At 43.0% G+C, this 26,168-nt stretch overlaps 1 protein-coding gene across 8 annotated transcripts in view; it reads right to left on the bottom strand.

Moving 5' to 3' along the window:
- Window positions 1-26,168, bottom strand: part of PTPRF (protein tyrosine phosphatase receptor type F) — a 394,797-nt gene that overhangs the window by 251,729 nt on the left and 116,900 nt on the right. For all 8 annotated transcript variants that reach the window (XM_075097853.1, XM_075097851.1, XM_075097854.1 and 5 more), the window contains one exon: window positions 4,570-4,731. In XM_075097853.1, the coding sequence (XP_074953954.1) occupies window positions 4,570-4,654 (85 nt within the window). In that variant the 5' untranslated portion in view covers window positions 4,655-4,731. The remainder of the gene's footprint in view (window positions 1-4,569; window positions 4,732-26,168) is intronic.

Below are 26,168 nucleotides of genomic sequence, written 5' to 3' on the forward strand. Positions count from 1 at the left end.
CAGAAAAAGATCTGTTGTCTATGCTCAACATCATGTTTGTTCTCACAGCATCCCTCCTACCTTGAGGTCTGCAACACTCAGTTACAAGCAGGCAGCACTTAGATACTTTACGGGAAAGCACGGAATCCATTTATACCTGAATACATGTACGGACACCAAAAATAAAGACACACAATAACTGTGATTAATATTTCAACCTGTCCCTTCATGATGCAACCCCAGTGCCTCAGGTACAGGGGTTTTCCTAAACAATATTTTACATGTTCTTTTCACTGATGGAACTTGTCAAGCTAGTCAAGGTAGAATTGCAGCAAATTAGTATTTACCTGTGCTGCAATACCTGGATCCAATCATACCGATTACACATAACCACTGCGTGCAGTGTTTAGGGACAAGCATGCAAACAAAGAAACCAGAAAGCAGAAACAGATGCAAGGCAGCAGTGGAGAAGCCACGGGTCCAGCTTTTGGGATGGGACCCTCTGCCCAGCTCTACAAAGCAGCTGCTTCCCAAGGCACAACAGCAAGTCTGCCCTGCAGGGTGGCCCAGAGCAGCTGTATTTGGAGCTGAGCTGTTGTTGAGGCATCATTCAGATTATGAAGCAAATTGGGCAGAGCTGAATCGGGGAGTCAAAACCTGCCATGCTAACCTGGGTCCCAGGAACACAAAACAGTAATGGTAGACAGCAGAGCTGGGGCACAAGGGAAACAGAGCGCAGAACAGCTCCAGCGCTCTTCTGTCCAAAACCTCCAGACAGCACTTCAGACACAATGCAAAAACCCCAGCCAAAGAGAGCTCACGTGGAGCCACGTGTCTCAAAAGGCCATCAGCACTCTTCCATTTCCCAACCTTCACAAGTATCAACATCTCACGTTCCTATTTTATTTTTCAATGTTTCTCCTCAACCCTATCAGCATCCAAGAAATGTCATTGATGGGAAGAAAAAAAAAAAAGTATGACGTGTACCAATTTGATGTAAAGCAACTATCTCTTACAAAAAAGGGCAGGGCAGCCTTGAGACGCTTCAGACTTAGGGACCTTGCTCACAGGGGGTGGCAAGAGCCAGAGACTTCCCTCCACCAGTCCCAGCTCACTGCTGGGACTCACCTAGTCTGTTCCTTTGGCTAATGGAAGCTGTGACGAGGACATCAAAAACAAAGCCTGATTTTTTAAAAAACAAGCCAACAACAAAACACATTGCTGATGATTTCTGATGACAGGATTGATTTTTTCTCCTGTTTTCTCTGCATTTTGTTTTGAAAGGGGATTTTTTGGTTGTTTTTTATTTTATTAGAGTAAATGACATATTTCCAAAAACTGGGAAAGAGCATCTTTTAGCTGACAACTGAACTGAAAAACATTAAATGAAATCTGCAAAGCCATTTTTCCCATGCACAATCAAAAGCTGACAGACAGGGAAGCACAGTCTGCATTAAAAAAAAAAAAAAAAAACCACACATAAGCAAGCTGAGGGAGAAAGTGTAAAACAGCCATCCTGAATCAGCTCTGAGCTGCTCTAATGGAATTAGGGTCACCCTGACAGAAACACAGTCAGATCACAGAGAAAATTTAATAATTTCTTACTGCAGTCTGTAAAAGCTGGGGAGGATTTGAAAGTGCTTTCTGCCAAATTAGCACTTCTGTATCCACCGTTCACGCGCGCGTGCCCCTTCCCGCTCACCTTCTCCTCCCAGCACCCCACCAGAGCAGCAGGAAACCACGGCTCCCGTCCTGCTGGCAGGGAGGTACCCAGCGAGCCCCTCTTTTTCTGACACACTGCCACACGTTTAACCTTTGGATGCCCCTTCAATTCCTCAGCGCTGACATTATTCACAGCTCCTGTGAACTCAATTCCAGGAGAAGCATCGCAGCGCACACACGGCGCTAATTCCGCTAGGCGATACATATTCAATCTGTTTTATCTCAGGCGTTAACGTCTAGCTATCTGCCAGCTGCCTAATTGTCAGGAAGCTACGGCAGCGACACTGAAATGTGTTGCGACAGCAGCAGCTCCAAAGCGCAGGCGGGGAAGGTAGGGAAGCCCTGGTTATGGGCTGTGGGTGCTTCCCCGAGCACCTGGCTGCCAGCCACGGGGCAGCATGCTGCCAGCCATGCAGCACAGCCCATCCCCAGCCCTCCTTCCCTGCCCTCCATCCTCACTGTTCCTATAAAAAGTGATTTTGGGACTGACTCAAGGAATTCCAGGGATAACTCTCCTCCCATTATCACATTACTTTTAATTGGGAATGCTTTGCAGATACAGAGCCTACTCATTCCTCCACTGCCTCCAAGCAGCACTGCAATGGGGAAACAGAAGAATCACACTGAAATCTCAGGAACAGCCATATTACATCAGGAATCCATGTAAATAGTCTTTGACTGGAGCCAACAGGATGCTTAGGGACCAAAAAACTGAAGAGGGTGCATATGGGTGCTGCTTTCACAGCATTCCTCTCTAGCTTTTACAGTAAGCTCCAGGGTGCATACGTTATCATACCTTCCCCTTGCCCTTCACTACTATCCTGAAACAGGACTCACCAATGCCATATTCACTACGGTATCTCACCTGTCTGCATCACTGATGGCAGGGCATGAAATACGCAGGGTTTAGGGATGATTTTTTCCCCCGCCCTGCAGAGGCGCAGAACAGGCCCTTCCACACAGCTCCCTTCCACAGAGTCCGTAGCAAGATTCAGTGGGGTAAGATAATAGAAAGGCTGTTAGTTGCTAAAATAGAGCAACACTTTCCATCTTAGGAACCCCTCGGTTAATCAGCGGTGGCTGTAGCAGTTAAAAGGTCATTGTCCTCCAGATCTCCCTTCCAGATTAGGAAAAAGTAATTCAGAGTCAGTCTGAGCCAGGGAAGGAGGCGTACATACAGATATGCTTGCTTCTCAACACAGAAGTGTTCCACATCTGAAACACCAATATTTGGATCTGGGCCTGTGAAATGGAGCCAGTTTTGTTAAATTTAAGCATGTGTAAATATTCCACAAAATTAGCAAACCATGCTTACTGCAAGTTATCCTCAGGCCAAGAACCATCCTAGGACATCTCAAGCTCCACCAGCTTCTGCATACCTGATGGAGTGATGCTCCTCTCCTTTGCAGGGGCCAGGATAACGATAATGAACCTCGGGGAAATTTTATACACCTCAGAACATGAAACATGTACTTTTCTATGCCAAGCTCCAAAACAGGCTACAATGTGTAGACGAAGTGATCTGAATAAGCATCTTCCAGCAGCACCAGCAGCCAGGGAAGAAAGCTGGGGAAGGAGACAGCTGGTGCCCCTAGTTTAACTGGGTAACTCAGACTCATACAGACTACATGCTGATCTGCTGCCTGTGCAAGTCATCACTAGTGACAACAAAAAGAGTGAATTTGTATCTATCTTCACATCCCCAATTTACTTTTCTCTCCAACTTCTCTAAATTTACTCCTTGCCGTTCAGTCAAGGACATTTAGGACCCCCAGTCTGTTTTCTCCATACAGTCAGGCTTCTACCAACATGTATCAAGATCTCCTTCAACTTTCACAAAACTACATCTTAATTATAAGCCTGGTGACTAAAGCTGGAGTGAGAAGCAGATGGTTGGTGGCAGCTCAGGAGGTGCATCACGGTCACCAACTCAAGCGTCCCGGGACCCCTGGGTGCTCCCAAGGGCAGGGAATATTCACAACTGCCAGAGTCTGCAACACATGTGCAAACATTTGGACACTGAAAAACTAGTTACTGGTTTAAAAAAAAGAAAAGGGGAATGGGGGGCTGCACAAGTGCTAGGGAATAGTCTAGCAAATACACATGCGGTATGAAAACCAAGACTATGCAAAGAACCCACAAGGTTTCCTGTGCTCTGTTTAACTCACTCAATAGGAAATTCTACTTTAGGGTATTTTCAGTAGTCCACCATCAGCCAAGTTTCCCTCCTCTTGTCTACAACAGCGTTTTGTGCACAGCTTTCTCCTTGACCTGGATGGGGCTAATCAAAGCCAGTCACAGGGACACTGTGAGACTACCAGGACCACAGGCATGGACACAACAGCTTAAAGCACGACCACAAGGAAACACACGACTCCAGTTCTGCTGAAATACAGGTGTAGGAGAGCTATACCAGAAGGTGAAAATTCACACCCTCCCGCCAACAGCTCTCAACCACCCGCTGACTCAGGAGAGATGTCTCAGTACTACAGAAATTATGAGAGCTAGTAAAAGAACAAAGAAAATAAAGTAACAGGGATTACTGTGACCCCAATACTTCTCTCTTCCTCTGCCCCCAATTTTCTTTACTCATCTGTACATGTTAGAAATCAAATTGTCAGGTTTTGATCTTGCAGCTACTACAGAAACTCTTCCTGTGCTTGAATAAATTTTGTCAGCCTTTTTAGTTCCATTTGTGCCCCTTCACCTACATACTGTTTATCTGCATTGTGCACATTAGAAAATAAGAGATTTGGGGGGAATTATCCCTTAGTCCTCAGTGTTTCCAGTACAAAATAAGAAGGTTTAATATTTGTTGAAAGAAATTTTGCAAGGTATTCAAGGTTTCCAAAACTGAATATTACTTACTGTCCGCTCCTGCTAAAGGCAGCATCAAGCAGCAGAGGATGGCTGCTGGCACAGTGAGTACTGGGACACAGAAGTTAGGCACCATATTCCAAAGTAGAGCAAGTCCTCTTCTGTCTGAGGCAAGTGGTCAGTACATCCAGTGTTACAGACTCAGACTTACTCCTGCAAACCAAGAGAGGAAGGAAAGGAAAATGATCAAATATGACACACAGATTAACTGCCGATATACCAAACTACATTATAAAGACATAGTTACAGACACTTTTCAAGCTAAATTTAAGTCTCCTTCCTGCTTGAGCAGTGGAACTCCACATTGATGTCCCAAATCCAATAATCTGTATTAAACGCTCATGAGGCATAAATGTATGAATATCTCCAAGTTTATCCTTGTGTCCAGTCTCTATTATGGCCTATGAATATACCTTTTAGTTGTTCTTATTCACAACAAATAGTTCTGAAGTTGCATGTTACAATACAAGAAATTGTCTTAAGCTCATGTAACTCTTCCTCATCCATCTGCCCAAGAGAAACACGCTTGATTCCATATGTAGGGTGGTTTGCAGTCAACTACATATTAAGCATAGCTTGGCCCATCTATCTGGGCTGGTGGACACCAGACAAGTCTCGAGGGGTCCAAGCAGGACAAAGAGAATCTGAACTGAATCAGCTGTCAGCTCACAGGGCTACCAGAGTCACAGTAGACGGTTATTAAGAAAACCATCTATAAAGAGAAGCTTTACCCAAAGCAAACACCTACGCTTCAACCTCCCAAAAATGGAGAGGAGGAATGTCTAAAAGGATTGAGGATTGGATATTCGATCTCCAAAACAAAACATATTATCTTGGAAATTGGTGTAACTGGGGCATCTGCTTGGATATAGAAATACAGAAAATTCCTTGAAACAAAATCAAAAAGGCAGGTATTTAAAAAGAATGCTTTCTTTATCTTTTCATGAGAATATACTCACTTTACTTTCACCTGAAAGTCCAAGGTCTGCCTGTTAAGACAGATTTTAAATGGGCTAGTAAGCCCATTCCCTCAAAGTGACAATGCTCAGCAGGGACAGGGCTCACTCTTTCAGTGCTGGGCATCTCCCTGCAAGCTCAAGAGTCATTCAAAAGTTGACAAGATTCTCCTTCACTAAGCTGCAAGAGTTAGCAGAAGTTGGCAACACAGCATTAACAGTGAAAAAATCTCACACTGACAGATGTCAGTCTGAGCGGACCCCGTGAGTATCCTTGAAGCAAAGTATGTGGCATGACCCACCACTGCTCTAACGAAGTATTTTCGCATTTTGCTGGGTTTTTGGAAGTATTTTTGTTTTCGGTTGTTGGGTTTTGGTGTTTGGGTTTTGTGGCTTTTTTGGTTGGGTTGTTGGGTGGTTTTTTTTGAGAACCGCTGAGCTTTTGATAGAATTAAGTAGGACATATTATGAACATGTTTACTTCTGACAGAAGCATAATGCTCAAAGGATGCCAGAAATGACAGTGCTGAGGGAAATCCACAAGAAACCTCAAGAGAATCTACCTAGGCAAATATTTACATCACATCGTACTAACAAACCGCAGATCATGATTCTTCTCCATTCTGTTACTGTATTTGCACAGTAAATCTTTTCACACAACACAGAAATTTTTATTTATGCAATGTCTTCTACAGCCAAGACATCTGAAAATACTTTACAAAATAACCTATTTCCAACCTAGATGCAGAGAGAATACTGATCATCTTATCCTGCTTTTATTAACTCAATGAGAAAGCATAAATCCAAGTAAGCTCAGCAGCAAGATTTTGAATACTGCAAAAGAGGCTCTTCGTACGAGCCGCACACTCAGTTCTCTTTGTTGCTCTCCAACCTCCATATCCTCATTCATCTCTCGCCAAAGAATTACTAAAAGCACCATTAACATGTCTCACACTGCAGAGACAGAGACAAGGAGTTGTATCTTTATAGCTGCATAAGCTCTATTCCAACGGCAGACTCTGTTCAGTTCCCAAGCAGTTCGCCCGGTGTTAGCCAGCTCTCCAGATATGGCCCACATGGGAATTGGAAGAAGTGCCTGGATTAAGAGCGAAGATTATGTCTTTAAATTCTGCATGTACAGTGCTAATTTGTGCAGCCCAGAGAAGCAAACCTACTGAAGCACACTTTAAGCAGCATTACATCTGGCTCAACAGCATCCAGAATCTTAAGAGCCTACTCTTCCTGGGGGGCGGAGGGTAGGGGGGGAACTACCAAGGGTTGAAATTACTGTGTCAAAGCTAATGATGTGTGTCAAACTCTCTCACATTAGGACAGAGAACAAGTTTTACAGGTGGTGCTGAAAACATCTTAGGTATGTATCAGACCAGATTGGGGATGAATAGCTTTCAGAGAGCTTTTCCTCTGTCATTCACTTCCATTAACAACAAAAGTGCCTGATCTAATGGTGTATCTTGAGTGCAGATTGCTCAGAAGTCATGTGAATGGCACCTCCACAGCTCTCATTCAGGAGTAACTCTCAGGAACACAAAAACCTCAGCTAAAGAATAGGTCTGTCTCTCGATTTCTCTCTTCTTTCAGCAAATGTGATCAAGCTCCTCTCCAGTTTCAAGCCTGACAGATTTATAACTTTCCTCTCAAGCCCATGAGATACATACAACGTGCATCATGCAAAACTGATGAATTGTCAGTTACCCTACCAGATGCTTTATAGACTTGATCTTTTTGCAACCGTTTAGTGCTGTATAATAATTTACCATCTGGTAGAAAAGCCAGATTTTCTTTTGCAAGACTGCTGTCTGTCCCTCCAAAGTTAATAGAGAACCTTTGGCCCTTAACAGGATCAAATTTTGCTGCTTCCTCTTTCCATGGTTGCTCTACCTACAGAAAAGTTGCCTGCATTCAATATTTAAAGCCCTTTAAATTGGAATGTTTTAAAATTTTATAAACTTCAGTAGCTGTCATTCTCTTTTGAAACTGAAAATATGAAAAAGCCTCTCCCAGTGGTTCAGCTTTCCCATTTTTAGAAGCAAGGTGCTCTCTCCCAACAAGACAACCCAATATTCAAAGCAAGGTGACAGGGTGTTAGCTGAAGCTCAGTTAACCCTTAGGAGGCCAGTGTTACTCCAACGGTTTTGAACAGCCGTCCTGAACCAATGCTAAAGGTTTCCTTTCCTGGGCAGAAAGGCTAAGACAGAAAGTAGCTATAAACCAAATAATGTAAGTAGATTTTGATAATGAGCTAAACACAAACACAGTCAGTACTGCTTTGGTAAAATCAAGTCCAACAGCAACCAACAAACAGTGCTCTTACGGCTCTTAGTGTTTCTTTTGCCCAAACAACCCCATGCCTCTTCAGGCTGTTCTTCTCTTGCATCTGGAATTATCTCCTGTGCACCAGATGACCTCAAGTCCCTTCATTTGAAGGCCTCCTTTAATCTCACTGCTTTGGCTAGCATCTCACAGCTAATATTGCATTTGGGAGCCCAGAAACTGTAGAAGGAGGTTCTTCAAAAATAGACGCACATTCTCATTGCTAATTTTGCATATGGTATTGGCAATATTATAAACTCTAGACCACATAACCCAAAAGGAGACTGAGGCTAAGCAAGCACTACAGATGGCTTTGTCAAAGCAGCTTTGAATTCAGCAAGCTAAACTCCTGCCTCTGCTCCAAACCCGATGTTCAAACTAAGTGCTAGTTTGGCAAACAAAACTTTGCTTTGGAAAGCAAACAAAAAAATAGCAAACTTCATTTAAATATAGCTGATTTTGCTGTGGGGCAGGTGGATGAAAAAGAGGCAGTCTTGAGAACATTTTTGAAAACCTACATGGTTTGATTCTTCCAGACAAGCAGAAAAAGCTGGACTCATTTAAAGCAGAGCCAAGAATACCAACAGCTCATATGGTACTAGGAAATTCTGGCAATAAGTATGTCCCACAGGAGACGGGAAAGAGATTAGAAAAAGCAGTCAACTTTGAAGAGTCAAGAGGAATTTCAAACCAGCACTGAATAGCTCACGTTCTTGATGAACTCTTCCGGAAGCTAAACTGAAGTGAAGCAAGTGTCACGTGTGTCACTAGCTGTGAGCCAGTGGTTTCTTCACCACTAGCACGGTAAAGAAAAGCATCCCCCAAAGTCAGCTTGCCCATTCCAAACCAGGGACAAAAATACTGCAGTAAACCCACTTTTTAAATTTAAGCTATTTTGCAACCTGAAGTATCTAACAAGTCAGCACAAAAATGTTCCCTCCAGGAACCCCTGTAAATCCAGAGAACTGCCAGGTTCATTGTGTGTGTGACTACTGACGTAGCATTTGCTTTGAAACACAGTTAAGAGACTCTAGAAACTTACGGGGCAGGAAAGTAAGCCCAGTGTGTAAGCAAAGTCCTTATCTGACCTGGAGACATGATAGTATCTTTTCATAAAGGAACCTGAAACAATTGTGTTTGCTTTTCAAGGTGGAAACTTCTTACAACATTCTCAACGTCAGCCCAAGGATGCAGGTCAGAAGGTACTAACCGGACACCACCCAGACAATAGCAAAGAAGGGGCTAAAACTGCATGCACTTCTCCCAACTCTACTGCATGTGCAACACATAATGAAACCCAATTTTCCTTCTGGACACCTACCCACAGCTTTGTATTCTACACAAAAAACCTGAAGGGGAACCAGTGCTCCAGAGGGACCCAATCGCCACAGTACTTTGGGGTGTCACACAAACAACAGTAATCAAGAACTGCCTGAGCAAGGAGGGGGGGACTCATGCCACACAAGCAATAAAGCAGCTATTTCTACTATTAAAAAATGAGAACAATAACTGGTTACAGCTCAACTACTTCGTTCTGTATATGACACCTCATCTATGCTCTGAAGGAGGAAAACCATGAGGCACCCTATAATTCAAGATCATCATATTGCACACATTAAAAGTTGTAGAAGCAGAGTTACACACAAGTGAATGACTTTTGAATGTTTCACTTCACTACATTAGTATTCCTTTAGCATAGATTTCTTTGTGCTTTTCTGCGAGAAATATAATATAAAGAGACTTGGGGAGTACAGCAATATGGCCAAAAAAGACAAAATGAGTCTCATTTCACTCCAGACTCCCACATGCAGGGAGCGTATTAGAGAGATTCAGTGGGGAGATATATGAAGATGGCAACACCAGCACAGATTTAGGGAGGAACGTCATATGAACTCGCAATACAGTAAAAAGGCCAAAGGCTAAAGTGACTGCTACGTGAGCAAAGATATCACCTCCAAGACCCAGGTGTGAGCAGGCCTAGAGCACCAGTTTGAAGACTCTCAAACCATCTGGAGAGAAGGGATGAGCAAAGCAATTCAAGAACCAGGAAGGATAAAAATCTCTCAAGTCGTGAGCACTAGACAGACTGGCTAAGCAAGATGGGGATTTGATAACCATCTGTAAGTACATGGAGGATACAAACACCAAGAAAGGAGTGGAGGAGTATAATTAGCCACGGGCGTATAACTGTGAGTAATGGAATGAGACACAGCAAAAGAAAGTGTATGTTGAATATTCTCAGTAAACTCTCAGGAAAAAAAAGGGGGGTGGGGGAAGGGAATGGAGAGGACACACACGGACAGATGGACAACAGACCTCAACAGGAAAATGTTTCATTATCTGTTTGGATGGAAATAAAAAAAAAAAAAAAAGGGGTGGGGGGTGGGGGAAAAACCCCACCAAAAAGAAACCACCCCAAAATATCCCACAATCTAGGAAGACAAAAAAACTGAACAGAGGCAGGTTGGTATGGGGACATGTATACAACAGCAAGAACTATTCAAAAATACTTCAAAAAAATTCTCCTTATTTTAGCAAAGCATTAAAAAAAAAAAAAACTCTGAAGATGTTCACAACAAGCTGGCCCAGCTACAGATCTCTGTGATCCTGAACACATAATCACAACTTGACCCAAGAAGAGGAGTAGAGGGAAAGAGAGGCTTTTAAGCAAGATACAAGCAAAACCTGGACACTCCTGTCAGACTTATTGGCTACATTTGCTTCTGAAGATATTAATTTCTGAAGGTGTCATTGCCTGCAGACAATCCTAGATAAAAAGGAGGATTTTTTCCACTGGAAAAAGGATTATGAAGGGCCCTGTTAAATAACTACGGTGATAAGTCAAAACGTCCACTTAAAATATAGATCAGCCTTGAGCCCCATTCACAGCCATCATTCACAGCAAGCACTAAATACCGATCCTACCCAAGTGTATAGGCTCTTAATGCCTGCTGTAAAGTCTCCTTAAAAGAAGTAAACTATTGCATACTGCCCTTCAGAGGTCTTTTACACTTACAGAATAGGCCCAGCAGTACAACCAGATGCATGGATTAAAGACCCAGGACAGTAGAAAACCCTACAAAAATTAAAAAGAAATTCAGCTATTCCTTAGCTATAAGCAAACTCTGCTAACGTGAAGGAACATGCTCATGTGTCACCGACTTCCACAAAGAATTCCTGTGCTTTTTCTACAAATTACTACACACATGACAATATATTCCTAACAGAAATGACCATGCCATTACAAGCTTGTAGTCAGTACAATGGAAAACCCTGTAAAGATTAAAATCACAAGGTACCAAATCCTCTCCTCTAAACCCCAACTCTCGGCATCAAGTTTCGCACATCCAGGATGTAAATAGGAAATTTTAAACTAAGGAGAGGGAGAGCCGAGAAACACAGTCCTTCTGGGCTTGCAGCTTACAACACACCGCAGCTGACTGCTATTTACTGTACAGCTGTGGTACCGTTATTTCTGCATCTGGCTCCAGCAATGCCAAACCTGCTGGTTCTGCATCCCTCAGCCTGACAGAACAGGCAAATCGGAGCAGATATAAGATCTGGTGAGCAGCAAAACTAATTTTAACCAACACAGCGAAAATGCAAATGATCAATCAGACGAGGGATAACCTGTCCTTCCCTTCAAAGATTTTTGCATGGTGTCTACTGGCTCAAGATCAAGCTAAATCCTAAATCAATCCTAATTCAAACTGAATCAGTTTCTTATTTGTAAGAACCCCTTTGCTCTATCCACATGTCTACTCAGGCTCTTTAGCGGCCTCAGCGGAGAGATTTTTCAGAGACCTCCTAGACATAAGCACGATCTCTGACAGCCTCCTGGATGTTTCAAGGAACCACTAGAACAGTTTCCCTTTGCAGAATCCATGACGTCGGACCCTATGAGAACATGATCTTTCAGGTATTTTGTTATTTTCTCAACAATTTTTGCTTCAACTAAAGTCCAAGGTAAATAAAGAACTCCATTCTGAAAAAGTGGCTCTTTTTAATGAAAAATCCCTTACTCTTGCTGGAAGTTCAGTTATGTTTTATATAACACAGCATATTATTGGGGTCTGCTCACTTAATGCTTTTCAGATTAATAGCTTATTCCAAAGCTGCTTTTGCCAAGTCTTCAATTTCTGAAATTTGCTTATCTTTTATATTTAGAAAGACTGGGCACAATACTACTACTAAGTCTTCCACAACATTTTTAGCAGCTGAAGTGATGCAAATAAATAATTTCACATTTTAGCAGTACCCTTTCCTTCCTTAATTGCCATCTTTAGCCTCCCATCATCCAGTAAGCCCAATTTTCACACAAGACAATGGCACTGATTTGCCTAAATTATTTGTCTCCTATGTATAGCCATTAGCTCTTCAAAGTCTACCTTGGTTCTTTCAATTTTCCTTTTATACTCATCATACTTTATACACTCTACTACCAATACCTGGGAGTTGGGTTACCAAATTTCCATCTCGGACAGCTGCTCAAACCTGGCAGCTAGCTAGCATGAATTATTACTCCCAGCCTTGCTTATTTAACTGTTTTTCCCAGCTTGCTTTACATTCGCTACTGGTTTCAAACCACATCAAGGAACTGGTTCACATTCCCCACCACACACATACTTTTTTCTTTTCTACTCTTACTTTCTCCCATTTTAATTTTACAGATGTTTCGAATGACAACTTAAAAGAAAGTGAACAAGTTATTTCTGAAGTTTAGCATAATTCTCAACATCATCATCATCTTCTCAGCCCCTCCAAGCAAAATGGCCATACTCATGCACTGCACGCACTGTCTGTAGTTGTGGCCACTCATGAAGATGTACGCGAGGATCCTGCAAACAACTTTAACCTTACTGACTCGGCAGCGGCTTGACAAATACACGGGTGATTAAATAATGCTGAGCAACTACTTGTGTCTGGAACTATTTTAAGTCAGGCTCTGAAAAGCGCACACATGCTGGCAACAAAACCTCCACCCACTGTCTCACAGCCGCTGTCACATGCGGCGATCGAGTAAGGAGGACTTACTGCTTTGATCCTGCTAACAGAGATGATGATTCTTCTCCATAGGTCCACCAAGCAGCCGTGAAGTGGCAAGCTCACAAGCAGATCTTGGCTACTGCTCTTCCTAGACATAGTCACCACCAGTATGGGAGCAGCACCACTATGTCAGACCGGATCTCAGCCCCAGCCAGCCTGTGCCAGCCAGCTCAAAGACCGTGCAGGAGGAGAGCGCAGCAGGATGCCACAGGGCTAGTTTCTTCCTAACACCATCATTTAGCGGACAACTTATGCCCTACTGGAGGGTTTATATATCCAATTAAACTTTCTGCAATTCTCATCTTGTGAAACTATGAACATTTGCAATGCTAGATTTTGGAATTATTCTCTCCTAAAGGGTTTTGAAGTTAATTATATCATAGTTGTTATTACTGTCTCAACACAGATACTGCTTGAACCCCATTATTGTGTGCATTACTGAGGGCTAAAATATGAATAGCTGCTGCTTTGGCGTGCTCTGGAGCTAGCCTTTCCTACAAACTGCTTCTCTAACCTTTGCCCAAACGTTATGTATGCTCCGTTTATATGGAAGTAGTTAACATAGCCTGGTAGAGTAAATGCAATAATACAAATACTGATGTCCTTTATTTTATGTGGATTGATGAGTTGCACAATGTGGTGTCTCTTCCAAATCCAGGTCAAAGACATACCAGCTGGAGGCTGAATGTTTTACATGCAGCATTTTCTTGGCTGGCTCCTTGCAAATGCCAGCAGACACAAGCACTGCAGAACAGAAGGACCCCTCAAAAAGACTGCAGCTGGGGCATTTGCTCAGCATCAGACATGTAGACATATCACTCAGGGCCATGGTTTAGCGGTGGACTTGGCAGTGTTAGGTTTACGGTCGGACTTGATGATCTTAAGGGTCTTTTAAAACCTACACGATTCTATGATTCCATGATTCTGCATTTATTAAACTGAAATCTCTCCATGCAGAACGCCCCCGACATCCTGCAGTCCTCTGGCTCTGGAGGCATTTGGCTGTTACCATGGAAGACAGCACCCAGAAATTCCCTTCGCAACTAATTTGGACTATGAAAGCACAAGTTTCATGCAATTGCCTTCTTATGAAAAATGCAAACTGTTTCTGTTACCTATAAAGAAACCAAAATGCAATCAAGCTTATTATAAAAGATGCTAAATTTATTATTATTTCTTTTTTTTCTTCCTTCTACTAAGGCCCCCTTGCTTTGCTTTGGCAAAAGAAAACACCCTCTGAGGTAGCATACACTACTTAGTATCCAAGCCATATTAAAGGGATGTAAATAAAAATCAAGCCCTAGATGTAATATAATGCTTACTGAAGATGAAGAAACCAAAAGGCCTGTAAATTAAGAAATCCTGAATTAATGGTGGCAAAGTCAGTCTTAACTCTGACTCAGTGAAAAAACATACAATTTCTCTCCTTCAGTAGCACTTCAGGATAAAAAAATAAATTCTGATTTTTTGCATCACATTCTGTACAGTAAGACACACAAAGCATCTACACATCAGATTCTGTCTCACTCAGATCTGAGGCTGTATGTTCAAAACAGTTTGATGGAAGAAAATCAATTAATCTATTTTACAAGTCGTCTTTGTTTGGCAGATCAAAGTAGTATATTTCCTAGTTACTTCCTGGCTAGAGGGACCTAGATAACAGCTGCAACAAGGCTGCAGCTAATCCAATACTTTCTGGACAGACCGGCCATCTTCTGTCTTTCATGCCACAAAGCAAATCCCAGGACTCCATTGAGTCAAACAGGCCAAAACCTGCTTCCACGCTCACCTTCTCATGCACACATTCTGCAAGTAAATTCACATGTGTGGACCACACACAAGTGCTGAAAATTTAGACGCAGCAGATTGGAAAGCTCCACACAGCTGCGGATCCATGCTGCCTGCTGCCTTATCACAAATGCGCAATCTCAACTGCTTCAGATTAGAAAAATCAGAAAAGGGTGGGAGGCTAAAATATTCTGCACATTTTAATGAACCTGTAACAACTACCTCTCCTGACCTCAGAGAGAAGTCCAAAAAGTACAGTAAAAGTAAACAACATTACCTCTCAGGTAAGTTGGGCACATCACCACACCTGCACAATTCTCCCTGCTCCTTGCACCTCGTGTGATCCTGTACCTCCCACGCACCCTCATCCACCATAAAATCCATGCTAAATGTATGTGGGTTTTTGTTTTCAATATCCCGCAATATTTTGGTTACTAGAAAAGGCATGCTTTGCTAGCCAAAGGTACTGAGTGCATGGCAGCTACGGAGCTGCTTCCAAGGGCTTTGGTATTTCTGCATTCGAGAGGCAGCAGGAGAGATCAGTTCTCACGTTCAGTGCAGCACATTCAGATATGGGGTATCCTTCACCCTTCAGCATAATTCTCCTCCATGACATCTTAGGGCTCTAGAAGCTTCAGGTTTTGCAATTCAACCTTAAGTGAGGTATTCAAAGGAAAACAAACAAAACCCGCCACCACTTCTGCTTCCACAAGACAGTAGCTTGCTTTTCATTCTTCCCCAAACACAGAGAGCATCTCAGATCTTACAGCTTCTATGTGTTCTGTTTACCAGGGGAATGGTCCCACGCTAATGGTCTGAGCCAAGGTACACCTGAATCTTAATGAAAGATCAACCTAAAAAAAATATGTACCTCACAAAACTGCCCTTTTGTAATGGAGACTTCTGCCAATAGCAGATGGAAAGACCTTTGGAAAATAAGACATCCCATATGCCGTCTGCAGCAACTTCATAGCTTTACTATTGACATTATCCAATCTTTCCTTCCAAGCCACCACCTTTACATGACCTTGAGTAAAACATAAAGAGGATAATACATATTGTGCAGCTTCTTAGGACACCATTCAGTAAAACCTAAGGAAAGAAAATTACTGTTCGCTGTTTTTTCAATCCATTCGCACATTAGCGTGCTGAAACGCATACTTGGAGCCATCGAAATCAGATTCAACGTACGTTTTACAGTGCTTAGGAGGAAAGCTATTTTAATTTTGTTAGTTGCCAGAACGTAAAATCCTGAAGGCAAAAAGCTTCCAGCAGAAAAACAGAAGAGATCTTAAGGGGGAAAGATGTTACCTAGCTTGATGAAAAACAAAAGAAAGCTTAAGCAGGACTTGGTTAAATACAGCTCCAAGGAAAGGAACAGCCCCTGTTCCTCCGCACGGCTGATGCTGGTGTGGGGCTAGTGACACGAGACCCAGCACCTTGTTCATAAAATCCAAACCTATCAAATGAACAGTGGTGCACAGCAACTCCTCAGCTGCCAATAAACAATGGCTCTGAGGCCCTGAGCGACATATGCAGAACATGCTCCAAGTTTTAAGCATTTTCTTTTGGATATGCAATGCCACCAGATGTCCAAGCTTTTTCTTACCTGCAGACTAATGCATCAAAATGGTTTTGATGATGTTCCCTCTGAAAGCTCCTTTGCTAAGAGACAACAGCTCAGGCCCACTGCTTCTACATGCGTGCCCAGCCCATTAGTTAAAGTGGACCTGAGCCAGGTGTGAGCAGAGGGGTGGTTTTACCAAATTAGCTAGAGCACACAATACTCTGTGTGTGCCAGTTCTATGTTTTAGTCTGGCTATGGGAAGGCAGGACAAAGTTATCCCCTCAAAATGTTTTGAATCAACTCAAACCGCCAGACTATGCTTGCACTAATACAGCGCTCTGCATCGCATTAACTAAGGTAATACATGATCTGGTAATACGTGACCCAGAACATAATAGATTTTTCTAAGGCCCAAGGCATCTGCTGCCACTTGCTGAAGAGCTTTTCTCAGTCTAAGGCACCCTGCATTTCACAGAGGCAATAAGCAAACCCCAGTTTCAGCTGTACCTTGCTCTCAAAGGCTCCCTTCTCTTTCCATAGCCCAGGACAGTAACCAGAGCCCTGACCTTCCTTCCTTCCCTACTGAACAGACCCAGTGCTGGAGCTCACATCCCTGGTTGCTTGACCTTCAGCTAGTGCATGGATTCAGCATCCAACATTCCCCAGCAACACGATGTAAAGGACACTTGTTTTTACTGGTACATTCTTTATGAGAGATCTTTGCTTTGGTTTTATCCCTGTGGGTTTTAATAATTATGCACATACACAGAGAGCTTGCAATCAGTGTACTTTGAATTAAATTTTAAGCAATTTATGAAGTATTAAAAACCACAAAATTTTTTATAACATTTTAATTGTAGTATTACAGAACTCATCTGGTAACACCTAATTATAATTCTAAATGAGCAGCAATTAACAAGCTATTTTATGGTGTCTAAGTCCAAAACAAACAAGGTCAGGACTGTCCTGCAAAAGGACCTGCTAGTGTGCACCCTGCAGAAGGGAGACCAGTCTGTCTTTGGGATGCACTCATTCCCCAATTTCTGCATCAGAGCATTACATTTTAGAAACCATAGGGAATATCACGATCCTACTCAGGTAATGGGCACCTCTGCTCTTGTCATAGCATGTGCATCACCAGTATAAGCTCATCTGAAGTGACATGTGCCAACATTATGTCACTGGAGGGGAAGGTAGGAGGAGCTCCAGCAAAAGCAAATATCCCCACCCATCAGGTAACAAAGACCCCAAAACGGGATGGGTGGAGGACAGAGCAATGAAGGAGTCTGTTCTTCACCCAGAAGCCATAGAACTCCCTGCAGTAAAGGCAGCCCGCTGACTGCTTGGAAAAAGAAGAATTAGTTCATCTCAGCATGGGGAACACTTCAAATACACCCAACACCTACTAGCAGGAGGGAAGGCTGATACTGCAGACAGAGCGACAAATTTTAGTTGAGAAATTCCCAGGCATTTCCCACTGACCTGGATGCTGTCCTGGAAATTTCTTGAGAGAATCTTGCTCCTTTCATCCCTTGGCTAGTAAGTGAAGTCCTTCTACCTGATAAGCATCCACTGAGTGTTTCAAAAGTAGCTATAGCACAAAAGTACCCCACCAGCAGCATTTTAGGGGTCAACTGGCAAAGGTTCAAAGCCCAGAGGCTTTGCTTCAGAATGTATTACCCTTTGCTGATAGGTTAGGCTTAAATCTTATTTTTATATTTTATCCTTTTAAAAGAAGGGTTCTTTGGGGCTGAAATGTGAGGGGAAAAAAATTCAGCCTAAATCATATGCACTGTACAAAGTAATTTTCTCTTCTCAGAGGGAAGAGCAAGTTTCTGAAAAGGTCTTTGTGACAGACTCATGTATCTGTCTTCTGTTTTTCCCTTTACCACTTTTTCCCCACCTTAAACCTCTCTCAGGAAGGACAGGGGCCATCCTTGACTGTAGGAGGCAACTGAACAAGAACGTGCCTGATGCAGCTGCTATCCTCTCTGCCTGCAGGAGCAATGCATTAGATATTTTGAACTAACATTAAAGACTTAGAAACATTTGGAATAGTATCAGTGATTGTTTTTTTAAGTGGAAGAACAAAGTACCCAAGGCACTGTCAGGGGCAAAATCAGCAATCTAACTCTGGGAGACACTGGCAATAGAAAATGTGTTTTATGCATGCAGGTGGTTTATGAGAAACAATTTGTTTATAGCCTTTTTAAAAAAGATACATGAAGGAATTTGAATAGCTATTCCTCATGAAGCAGTGCTGTTCATAATAAAGCTTTTTCTGTCCTCCAAGCTCACAGAGCTAATTCCTGACAGATTAACCTTCTACATCACACTGAGGGCACCAGCAGTAAAGGGCTGCTTAAGGCACTGCAGATTCCCCACTGCTCTGTCGTGCTTCTGTCCCACTCGCAGAAGCGCTAAAGCCTCGCACCACACAGGCCATGGTGGTGTAGATCTCTGTGCAAAAGTATTCTGGGCTTCCTCCTCAGCCAAGACTTACAGGCTTCAGAAAACTGCAGTCCAGTCAACATGCTTTCGTCCAAACTGGAATGTCCTGTGCCTGCAACCTGGCATCTTGTAAGGAAGTCAGCAACGTCTGATGGAATTTTTACAAATGCAAAATAAAATAAAAAGTATTACATACCCTCCTTGACAGTGTGTGTCAAAAAACAGTTAAGAGTCATATTGCTAGCAGAAGCAAACTGATTATCTCTGGAAAATGGAAATCCTTCCTGAGCAAAGGCAACAGGAGAGATCAGCGAGGGCTGAAATGGACAGTCAGGGCTTCACAAGATACCAACACCCCTCTGCAAATTTTTCTACCAGCAAACATAGAAAACTACGTCCCTTGATTACAAGGCAAAGCTTCAGGATACACTGCAGTTTCTTTCACTTATTAATTCACCACTGACTGCCAGAAGTTTGACCAACTCTTGCAACATGCTTGTCCTGGCAGCCTTCCCCAGGAGGGCTGCACAAGGCAGTGTTGTGCTCCAGGTCCCGGTTTGGCATTATGGTGGATGAACAGCTGCAAAATCAATCCCAACTCTGTAGCGCAGCTGGGAGGAGAGTACCTTTCAAGAGCATAGCACTGTTACTCAACCTGCAAGTGCCTGTCCTGTGACCTCCTTGAGAGCTTTCACTGCTGAGCAGCATCAGCGCTGCAAGAGGAGCCAGCAGGATTTTCTTTCTTCACTGTGCAGATAGGAAAAGAAAAGCAGATCAAACCACTCTTAAGTGAGGATGCACCAGGAAGGCCAACCAAAAATACTGGCACAGCAGACTCGTAGGCAGCGACTGCTGTTAAGACCAAGACCGAGTAACTACTGACAGCCAGTTGTATGAACCAGGCAAAGGTGATTATGTCTTTTCAAACAGACCAGCTGCCCCGGGAAAGCCTGCCATCCCCAAAACCTTTTCCACCAACTGTCAAGGAGAGTTTCCTGAAAGTTACTGGAGGCGCACAAGCTGCAGATGCTTGGCTCTTTATCTTTGAAAGCATTCTACTTACATTTATCACACTATATGCAAGTCAAACTTTATTTAGCCAAACGAGAATCCTATAAGCCCCCCTTTCCTCACCAAAGAGTGGGAACAAGCAGAACAGCTAGTACCTTCTTGCTTTACTGAATCCATGATACTAAACCAAAAGCAATGTCATCTTAACTTGAAAGGACTTTTAAAACCGCTTGAAGCAATTCTGCTGCTGCAGCATTTTTGTATTTTGGATTAACTACAAGCCTTCTTAACCCCTCCGAGTTTGTAAACGCATATACCCGTATCCTCCTAAGCTTTCAGAGCAGTCAGTAATCTCTGAAATGTTAGCAAGGCGAGAGTTAAGGCGTACACCATGTACAGCTACTGTAATTTGAGCTCCTCTACAAGTTGAAGAAGTCCAAGGTTTAGGTATTTTTGTCCACAAGAAAGGACCTGCAGAATTTGGTAAAATATCTCAGACATTCCTCATGTCTCATGTGCAATTTCCCCGATTAACATCCCAGGCTCACAGGGGCAATGAAAAGGTCAAAATCCTGCTACAGGAGACAGTACTAAAATATTATTAAATGTTATCTTTAAAACATTTCCAATTAGTATTAATATAGAAAGACTTCTATCTCGAGGGATTTTGTAAATTCATTATTATCATCGCAGACTTTTTAAGCTCTTTTTCAAACAGGATTTTTTGGCCTTTTTTTGCCAATAGAGTGTATCAGACGCTAGGAAAAAACCTTAGCAGCAACTTTCTTGAAATGAAATATTAAAAAAAAAAGCCCTGCCACCAATAACTGGTTCAGTTTGATGCAGTTTGTCATTCTTCTGGACAGCTGAAAGCCTTAGGCAAATGTACAGTGAAAAACAGTGAACCATCTCATCAGTCTTTTGTTTATTAAACCCCAATTCTATTCAAGTGGCTTTGAATCCTGAACTACACAAAGTCTTCCGGACCATTCCGCACTCGGCAATCAGTTCTGGGAGGCAGAGGGAATCAAAAAATGTCCTTTTAGTTTATCAGCTTCTGGAGAAAGCGTCAGATAACGAACCCTTTCATCTCAACTCACACAGCTGAAAAATGGTGAGAAACGACAGCGGCCAGAAGCAGACCAGCTCCAGCACGGTGCTACCAGAAGATCATCTCGGTGCTTGATACAGCCCCTGCTGAAAGCACCTGTATCACTCCTGTCCCAGAAGTCTGTAACAGCCTTGTACAGGCCAGTCTGTCTTACCCTACCTGTGGAGGACACCAATCACAAAAAAATCAAAGAAGCCATTTAAAATGCACTTTTAAGCTTTCTGACTCTGCCGTAGTACTGTAGATGAAAGGATGCCAAGCAGTGCCAAGTTACCCGAGACAAACAGTATCTAGAGGAGATGAATGGAGTCACAAGATCAAGCTGCAAATACTCCCAGCTTACCATTATTTTGAAAAGGGCTGTCTATACTCTGCCCATTCACAAAAGAAACCCCAATAAACCCCACCCACCAAAAAACAGGGAAAGAAAAGCCATTTTTATATACAAAATTATATCAAGAGAGTGCCCTAGAGGCCACTGTATCATTCATTTTTATACTAAATTCAATAAAAATTCACACTTGTTATTTAGATTAAACAGCTGCAGCACCAAGGGGTCTTGCTGCAGCGTTTAAGACCTTGTTGAGAACATGCCCTGCCCTAATCCAGGCAATGAGCATATTCAGAAAGCTGACATGGGCAATTTGACTGGCAGTAGGTCTAGCTCAGAGGTCCCGCGCATCACTGCCTACGTCTGCATTTCCTGTCCCTTTGCTGTCTTTCCTCACACATTTCCCAGTGTCCGAGTGTGTTTCAAGACAGTTGAAAGGATGTCCCTTGTAATATCAATTTAGCACGACATGAGATAGCCAAGATGGTTAAGAAAGAAGGGGCCTAACTCTTCCAAGTTAGTTTATTGCACTTTGTCAAAAAAGAATTCATGTCTACTCCAGCAGTGCCTACCGTGGTGTGTCCAGTCCAACACATAACAAAAGAAACAGATGCATTTGAGATGGGCTCACATTTTGCTCACCGTATGGTAAAGGAGCTGCGTGTCCGTGAGGATGCACGCACTACAGCTGGCTGCATCCCCTAACTGATCCATTAGTATTTGGTCAATGACAAGAAAAGTACAGCCTTTCCTTCCCTTAAGTAAGACACTAATCTATTACAACTCTACAAGCTAGGGTAATTAATCAAAAGTCTATCATACCATATAAAATGAAAATGGCTCTAAGATGTGCCTGTTCACATCAATTAATTATTAAAGGAGCATTAGCTGAAGCTTTTCTCCTGCCATTTAAAAGTTAGGGATAACATGACATGACACGCATACAACTAGTGCAGCACAGTCTACACCTGCATTCACTCACCCACCCACCCACCCCAGACATCCCAAGTTGTGCCAGTAGCCGCTCTGCTTCTGCAGACTGGTTCCAGTACACCCCAAGAGCAACCCGAGCCTGCCTGCTAGGGAGGCTCAGCACATACAGCTGTGAAATCACCATGGGGAAACAGCGGGCAGCCCCTCAAAACAGCAATTGCAACAAGCGTTTGCTCATGTTTGCCTGACATTTCCACTTCTGTTTCAAAATAAAGTCCTCAAGCAACAAGGCAAGGGCTCAGTAAACGGTAGCGCAAGCGTTCCTAGAAACCACCAACCGTGTTGTTTTCAGCTGTTAGCGATGCTGTAATCAATGGAAGCACTTAGCAGTGATGAGTACGTACCGGCAAGAAAAAACACCCCATCCTTTATGCCACGGCTGTATCTTCTTCCGGACCAACCAATGAATCAAGCTCACCAACTGCACTAGGAGGCGAAGTGCTGAGAGGGCTAGTGGTTAATGAAGCTGAAGTAAATATGACCCAGCCCAGGAGCAGACTAAAATCACCTCTGTAGCACATAAGCCAAGAGCAGACAACAGTACAGCAGCTTCAGACTCTCTCACATTTCTACCACTTATGACCTGAGCTGTATTCTAATTGCACAAATTGAAGAATGATTAGCAGTTGTGTGGACGTTAAATGCCATATTGATGTAACCAGAACAGATTTGCTTTATTCGGAATGATTACTTAAGGCCATATCTGTGAAATTAGAATGAATCAAAACAAAAACACACATTAAAAACACGAAGCATCACCTCAGAAAAAAGGGGACGGCAATATAGCCTTAGTAATAATTTAAAAGCCACACAGTTTAACATCATGCTTTCTAGAAATGGAGAGGCAGGCACCTTTTTCATGAAACACCATAAACCCACTACAGTGTGCTTCTCATCCTTTACAGTCTTTAAAAAGAACTTTTATGAATACTGACAAAATTTACCCCACCTATGTTTTGTGTTAGGTTTCTATGTAAGAATCCATATCCAATTTTACAACACATTTGTATTTTTGCTGAGAAGCGTTATGCACAACTCAAGATCAGCAGAAATACAGGGTCAAGTCAGAGAACAGCTTCCACGAGCCGGGGAAGGCGAGCAGTAAGTGCAACCCTGACAGACCACAGCTGCCTGTGCTGCAACAACTTTACAGGCAGCACACTTCCTAATAAAGTACCAAACAGGCACCAGCACTCCTGGTGTTGTTTGGAAAGTAAATACTAAGCTACAACTAAACATTTCTGCCTTGCCTCCCGTCCTTCACAGATGCTCCTCTTCACACCTTATCTCCCAGCTGAACAGTGAGAAACGGGGGACCCCAGACTGGCTGCCAGCCAGCCTTTTCAGGCTTCATTTTTAATACCATTACCTATGAATACGTTAAATTTACTTGGCCTCCAGTCACCTCATTAACCCTGGCAGCAAAGCAACTAACATAAATACAGCTTACAATATACACTTGATAAGAAAGCCAGGCATTTTTCCTTCGCACTTTATCTAAAAAGGTAAATCCCGAGAGATAAGTCTCTAGCTGTTAACCAGCTACTTCCCTCTCCCCACAGAGGAAGAAATTGTGTTTTTCTCTGACAGCAATATATGATGTTATAGTCATTACAGCTGTTTCAGAACAGCTTTAAACCACACTTGTGTTTCAGAACTACCTGCCGGAGCCCTTGTTCAAAACTTTAATCTCTCAATATACTCTCTTCAAGGGAAGCTTCTAGTTTCAACTGTCCAAGTCATCAAGTACACAAAAAGAAAGTGCATACTTAAAAGGTGGATGATACAATCCCACTTGCTGCATTCAAAATACAATCCACAGTCTCCTTCTATGGGACTTTCCCAGCCTGGATGACCAGATTTTGTGCGTGCTATGAGACAGCATCACAGGGCTGAAAACCCCCAGAGAAAGTTCCCTAAAAGCAGGGACTGGCCAGTGCAAGAGATCTTAGTTACCCTCCTCACTGCAATTTACAGCCACGGTCTCAGCTGCTGTGTCTCTCCAGACTTAACTTAGCAAGCAGATCTCACTTTTATTTTACTCCAGCATAGACCTGCTAAGAGTTTCTTTCCCAAAGGACTTTTAAACATGATGCACACACATCTTCACATGTTATTTGTGCAGATTTTACACCTGTATACACATATTTCTATAAAAATGATACCATGCACGTATTTTTTAGTCAACACATTGTAATTTTCTTTTGAACAGCTCTAACACCAGCGCTGTCCTTTGCTTTTACATTGAAGACAGCAGAGCAGAAGGGCTGTGTTCCCAGCAGCCAGGCAGGTCTGGAGCTCCAACCCTGCCTCCAAGCTCAAGGACTCCCATGGCCTTGCCGAGCACCTTCACTCCTGTACCTTACACTCCCCAGCCATAGAAACAATGGTTTCTATGCACTCTGCCTCCCCGACACGATTTTTTAAAGAATTTTTTAAACAAAAAAAAAAAAAAAAAAAGAAGAAAAAAAACAACAAGAGAGACAACTATGAAACTCTGAAGAATAAATACTGCTATCTCGAAAACATCAGAAGCTTACCCCAGTTACCAGGCTTCTATAAAAAACACACAAGAAATCACTCTGCAAACCTTTTCTCAATGAATTTTATTCTTCCATTTCTTAAAATTCCACTAAACCTTTAGTTTTAGTACGAGAATTTATACCACCATTTTGAAGAAAAGCTGCAAACCATTTGAATTCCAGTTTTTCCACCTTAAGAAAAGCCTAAAAATATACAGGTTATCTCTTATAACCCTGCAACAGCAGAGTTTCGGCTCTAGCAGAAGAACAATGAGATAAGAAATCAAAACAGTCATCTATCCGCTGATGGTGCATAAACACTGTATTTATTAGCACTTTCACATACTGATTTTAGACTAACCTCTTTCTCACCGTAGTAATAGCAGAAATGACCATTTCAACAACGCTGTCATCCAAATGTCAGAATACAAAAGAGAACAAATGATACTCCTGTGAGAGATCTACTGCCCCACGTCTCCTCTGGCATTTAGAAGCTGGCACAGGAGCAGAATAATCCAGCTCCTGTGACTCATCTCACCTTTCAGAGCCAAGGCAGGCTCCGGGACAGAACGAGCACGGGAGCTGCACCAGGATGTCCGGCCAACGCTCCCCATCTCTCTGCAGCCTGCAGCGGTTCCTCCATTTTGCAGAAGAGGATCTGGTCAGCACTCATCTTCCTAATTACACACCAACAATTAGCTGGAATCTCGTTGGGCTGTGCATGTCACCTGTTAACAGGGCTCCCTGAAAAGGGCTAAAACTGGATGTGGCAGATGGAGCTATATATCCTACCTGTCTCTGGAGAGCAGATTTGTAATGCAAAACACTGAATTCAAGATGCAACCCATGGATACAAGGAAGCAAGTCGAACCAAACTGATTAAACAAGACCCAGGTCTCAGCACAGTGCGCAGAATACTAAGCAGAAACAAAAGATACCTCGGAGAGGGAAACAAACTGCACGCTGAGCCATGCACCAGCCAGATCTTCGCTGCACCGTATGACTGTCTCTTCAGAAAAATCAGACTATTCTTCGAACAACAACGCCAGAGACATCCGCGTCCCAATCACTCTGTCTACCTCAGATACACAGATGAAAACCTCGGGTTGTTGAGTTGCCTGTTTTATAAATCAGGCAACTGTTCCCCCGGGGAAGCCCGGGGCAGTGATGCCGTGAGCCACACAGGCAAGTGCAACTGCGCTTGTTGCCAAGCCCTCAAATTCAGATCTTTAGCATCCCAAGTCAGAAGACAAGTTGGATTATTAGCCCGGCCTCTCTTGCAACCCCAGGGATATTACATTTCATCCAGTTACCCTGATCCTGAGCCCAACGCCTGTTTGACTAAAGCACAACTGAATTTGGTACAGGAGGAATCCAGACTGATGCCCCAGACATCAGGACATGGAGGGATGCACTGCTTCTCCTCCCTCTCTGCCCTCTCACAAGACCCCAAGAGAGGTGTGCCTCGCTTCCAGCTCGAGTA

This window comes from Phalacrocorax aristotelis, chromosome 6 (genome assembly GCF_949628215.1).
Source record: "Phalacrocorax aristotelis chromosome 6, bGulAri2.1, whole genome shotgun sequence".
Taxonomy (NCBI): Eukaryota; Metazoa; Chordata; class Aves; order Suliformes; family Phalacrocoracidae; genus Phalacrocorax; species Phalacrocorax aristotelis.